The sequence below is a fragment of the Chrysoperla carnea genome, chromosome 3 (assembly GCF_905475395.1).
Source record: "Chrysoperla carnea chromosome 3, inChrCarn1.1, whole genome shotgun sequence".
Taxonomy (NCBI): Eukaryota; Metazoa; Arthropoda; class Insecta; order Neuroptera; family Chrysopidae; genus Chrysoperla; species Chrysoperla carnea.
This window is the reverse complement of record NC_058339.1, coordinates 13,930,703-13,935,723: the sequence shown is the minus strand read 5'-3', so window position 1 is coordinate 13,935,723 and position 5,021 is coordinate 13,930,703. Positions and strand designations below refer to the sequence as shown.

General features: G+C 29.8%; 1 protein-coding gene across 1 annotated transcript; it reads right to left on the bottom strand.

Annotated features, from left to right (window-relative positions):
- Positions 1 to 2,674: 2,674 nt before the first annotated feature.
- Positions 2,675 to 4,616, bottom strand: LOC123295868 (facilitated trehalose transporter Tret1-like). Its single transcript, XM_044877329.1, has 4 exons — positions 4,538 to 4,616; positions 4,207 to 4,444; positions 2,892 to 3,990; positions 2,675 to 2,747 (listed from the first exon to the last, which is right to left on the bottom strand). The coding sequence occupies exons 2-4, from the start codon at positions 4,388 to 4,390 to the stop codon at positions 2,675 to 2,677; spliced, it is 1,356 nt and encodes a 451-aa protein (XP_044733264.1). The 5' UTR covers positions 4,391 to 4,444; positions 4,538 to 4,616.
- Between the last annotated feature and the right edge of the window lie 405 nt (positions 4,617 to 5,021).

The window sequence follows — 5,021 nt, the reverse complement described above, 5'->3', positions numbered from 1 at the left end:
AAGTGAGAAGAAAGAAAAAAAAAGAAGATATCACAATTTTGCATCCAGTGAGATTTGAACCGGGGACCTTTTGGTTGTCAGTCAGATGATCTACCGACTGCGTCACCATGACTCTTGATATTAGTAGCGATAAAATAGTATCTGTTGTAGATACTTTAAACATTTGTTAATTAATTAATTAATAATATTTCTCTATTAAAACTCTCCAATTTATTTCGAAATAAACTAACCAATAAAAACCAAGCTTTTATTATAATCCCATTCTTAGCAACAGCTCAAAGTTATAGTGTACGCCAGTTTGTCTTTTTCCAAGCATCGCGTAGTTTACTTAACTGACCTTATTTTCTGATGTATCATTGGTCTTATCTAAACGAATCAAACATATGAAATTAAAAATAAATGATATCGAACAGAAATTCAGGAATAAAAATTGACAATAACTTTTTGATTAAATAAAAAAAATCCAATCCACATAGTTTTTATGTACTTTTAAATTTGTCAGTAGGTGTACACATTGACGCAAAAATAAATGAAACACCATGCAATAATTGGATTTACTCACTTAATTTCTCACAACTTTATCACACTATCTTTAACGAGATAGTGTGTAATTGGATACGATTGCTCAACAAAATACGCTTTGAATTTGTTGGTCTTTATCTGTTTGAGCTCAATCGGATCTCGTTCACATTCAGTCTCATTCATTTTCAATTGAAACTTATCTTCTTAAGGTACCTATGATAAGGTAGACTATCTTCTATTCTAATCAATCCTAGATTTGATTAGCCTTTTCTCGATGTCGAAATGCTCGTTGATTCTATCAAAATTTATATTGATATATTCTGGATTGGCGAAAGTAATCCTATAAAAATGTAAGTAACGTTGGTTTTATAAGTTTTTTGCTTATAGAGAAAGGGTGCAATTCACTTCCATGAGATTTTTATATATCCAGAATATAATAAAAATTATGTATATATTTTTTAATAAATTTTAAACATTTGTACACAGAATTGCATTTAAATAGTTACAATTTAAAAAATATAATACTTTACAGTTACAAGTGAAATTTTCAAAACTTGAAAGAAATATGTGATAAATTAAATGAAATAATTTATGAATTTAAAGAAAAACAAAAAAAATTTTTTTTAAGATTCTTGAACCGGATTCGAACGCTGGCCTCCAGGGTCGGAGTCCACTGCTCTACCTCCAGTTCTACATTTCTATCTTTAGGGCAAAACAAAGAGATTCAACTGATTTGAACGTTATAGGCAGTGGATTATGATGGACATAACGTTAATATATGGTATTATTTCAAATTTATTTCATTGCAGATTCAATATATATCCAATATGGATTCCACTATTTTATTTATCATATATGCATTTATTGTTTGCTTACAATATAACAAAAAATTTGTTTTCCAATACCTACCTACCAGTTTTTTTTGTGTGTATAATTTCATTATATACAAATCAGTCATGTATATTTCCCTGGACATGTACTTTTCATAAAAACTAGCTGCCTATCATATACCTTTCTATTGTTTAATAAATAAAATTGTTTTCCTTATGCAAATATTATTTCAAAATATGCATTTTTAATGAAATTACGACTGACTGATGACGCAATCAATCTATACAGGTATTTTGAAATATATTATTGTTTTATACAAAGTATGCCGCCGGGGATAGGGAGGTAATGATTGATAACGATTGTAGAGGATGCAAATTACAAACACGGATTGTTAAAACAAAGTTGCCGCATAATTCATGTTGTCGTTTTAATAGTGAAAAAAAACTATGGTTTATACAAATTTATCAAAATTTTTAGTGAATTCTGTATTTTCAAAAATAGTACAATAAAAATATTCAGTAGAAGAGTCCTACGTTGCGTTTAACAATTATAAAAAATAATTTATAATCAAAACTAACAATTTATACAAATACGTCTTTATCGCAATTAATCGAAAGAAAATATGCTTAAAGGTTATCGACAATTGTAGTTCAAAGTCACGGACACAGGCAAATGTTCTCTGTTGCCCTTGACAACTTCTATATAAAGTATTTTCCGTAGCTAGCGTGTTTTCTTTGAATTAAATGCAATAGTGTCATATTTTGAAGTCGCATTTCCTCCAAAAGCTGACGACTTTCGAAAGAATGGTTTAGATGAAAATGTCAGCTTTTCTTTCTAATTCATAGTGTTATTAAGAACTAAGAACTAGATCCAAGCTGATATCAGAACATAATAATAAATTTTTTGATTGGTTTTCTACAAAACGAGCTATTAGCCATTGAAGATTAAAATGGCCTTGTAAATATAAAATAAATATAAAAAGTCATTTAGGAGGTACAACCTAAAAAGCCAAAACCAGCTGAAATAGCCCCGGTCACCGTACGACACATCTAACAATAAAGCATGTGAAAACGTTTAACGAGAACTCAAAGTTCAAGATATCGAAATAATTTTCGCACCTTTTCTTCCCTCTTTTGATTCTTTTAGGTAGTTTAACTTCGCTTATTTGCTTAGGAAAGAGAACTTTCACTTTTACCTTGAATTCGCCCTTGACAATACAAATGATGCCATGGCTGTCGGACATAGATAACAAAGTAAAAGAAGAAGCCTATTTTGCGATTATATTTTTGTGATACTGGCAGACTTGATAAACATTTCTTACTTATTTAATATTTCTTAACATCAATTGAATTTCTTCCAATGTTTTTCCTTTAGTTTCTGGTATAATGAAGTAACTGAAAATCGCACCACACAAAGAGCAAAAAGCAAAGAAATAAAACGGATAATATTCTCCATACGTTTCTGCAATGAAGTAAAACAGTTTGACAATAATGAAATCTGCTAAAGCCATATAAGAATACAGAATACAAAAAGCATACGCTTTAAAACTCGTGTTAAACATTTCACATGCAAAAACATAAAACAATGGTCCAATTCCTAACCCATACGTAATTTTGAATAATAATAATGCAATTATGGGGACAATACTAAATGAGCCTATGTTTTCATAATTTAATGCTTTCAGATGGAAGTATAGGCCAATAATTATAAGGGGTATGGCTGAAGTTATTGCGGAAAGTATTATTAATGGACGACGACCCCACTTGTCTACAGAAATAATACTTACAAAAAAAACAATAATGCCAACTGCACACAAAATAGTACCTCCTAAATTGGCATTTATGGGTGTTCCAGCCCTCTCGAATATTACTTGAGCATATAGCAAAACTACCATAAGTCCACAAAATTGATGAATTGAGGCAACACCCATAACAATCAAAAATGCTTTTCGATTGACTGGGTCTTTGAAAAGTTGGTAAGTACTTACATTCATTGAACATTGTTTGTCAATTGCATTCTGGATACTTTCTAATCTTACCTCAACAAAATTAGTTTGTGTTAATGTACGTAAGGATTTTGCTGCTTTCTCTGGACGATTTTTCATTAAGTAATAATAAGGACTTTCGGGCATCCAAGAAAAAGTACTAAGTAAGAGTAAAATTACGAAGATAGCAATTGCTGAATTGTACGTTTCTGATATACTCGGTACAATTATATTTTCTAATAAAAATCCCAAATAAAATTGTAATGGAATAAATATTGCTAAAGTTCCACGTATTTTTGCTGACGCTATTTCACCAATATAAATGGGTAGAATTGAAAATGAAATTTGAACTGCGACTCCACTTATAAGTTCTGCTAAGCACAATTGATATACTTTGTTTGCTACGCTTATAATAATCCACGCAATTAATAGTGGAAGAGCAGCCAATAAAATAGTTGTTTTTCGTCCACAATAATCAGCCAAAAATGATCCCAAAAAGGGTCCAAATATACCACCGAGTTTTATGCTACTTGCAATCCATGAAATACCGCCTGTATTATCCATTTCTATATTTGTTTTGTTTAACATCAATTGCCTTAATGTTGGCCCAATCCATCCATATTGCATTCCATTTGCAAAAGCTGCCAATGTTACTAAAATAAGTCAAAAATAATTGCTTTTAAATAAATAAGAACTTTGACTTAAGTACCTAGTGTAGTTTGACTTAGTTTATTGAGTTCTGGTTATTGAGATTTATATTCAGAAAGGCTAAAAAAATAATACATTTGAATTTTAGACAATTTAACAGGGAATTTACGCTTGATGTTCGTGCAATTTTTTTTCCCTCATGTTATAAATATATATCTCACCGATGAAAGTAATTCCAAGTTGAACAAAGTGGTGTTTGCTGAGGTAAAGATCACTTGTATAATTTTTTGTGCATTCAGGATCCACTAGAATATTACTGCACTCGAATTTTTTCGGAAGTTTATGTCTACCAATCGAAGATTTTTCGCCATCTTTCATATCTATTTCACCTTCATACAAATTCATTTTGAGTTCTTTCCATTCAGTTCTTTTTTGAAGTCGATATCAAACTATACTGAACTATAAAATTAAAACCTAATTAAAATTGCCCGAAATAAAACAAATTATTCATCAATATTTTGCAGAGTATTCTAATGATTTGTTATTATTTACCATTTTATGGTTTTTAAAATTATATAGAACAAAAAATAGTTGAAATACCAGTAAAATTTAGGTACAACCTATGGCAATTAAATGCTGAATTTATTTTCATTCAAATCTTTTCTTTAATTTTGAATCACTTTATGCAAAAATCTGCATTTATTTCACGAAGTGCGTTTTATGTTCATCTATAGGGGTCTTAAATTTTTGATGGTTAGTTCACATTCACGAACGTTTTAAGACAGTCCCATAAAAATTACCTAATGGCGTTAGTTAAATCATGAAGGTTATTAAATACATTAGTCTTGACTTGATATAATTCTTACAGAACAATTAGTTTGATAAAACTTTTCCATAATAACTAAACATTGTTGAAGCAGGTATCTTAACATGAGAAATTACCAAACAATACTGAAAACAAATTACGTTAATTGACATTTTTGCTGTTACAATTTAGCTGCCGTGACGATTTAAAAATATATCGTACATATATATA

What these genes read in the sequence shown, in the direction of transcription:
- LOC123295868 (XM_044877329.1), bottom strand. Translation starts at nt 4,390, where the DNA reads ATGAATTTGTATGAAGGTGAAATAGATATGAAAGATGGCGAAAAATCT. An exon ending in ACTTGGAATTACTTTCATCG is followed by an intron (nt 3,991 to 4,206) that starts GTGAGATATATA and finishes GACTTATTTTAG; the next exon opens with TAACATTGGCAGCTTTTGCA. An exon ending in TTTAACACGAGTTTTAAAGC is followed by an intron (nt 2,748 to 2,891) that starts GTATGCTTTTTG and finishes TGCGATTTTCAG; the next exon opens with TTACTTCATTATACCAGAAA.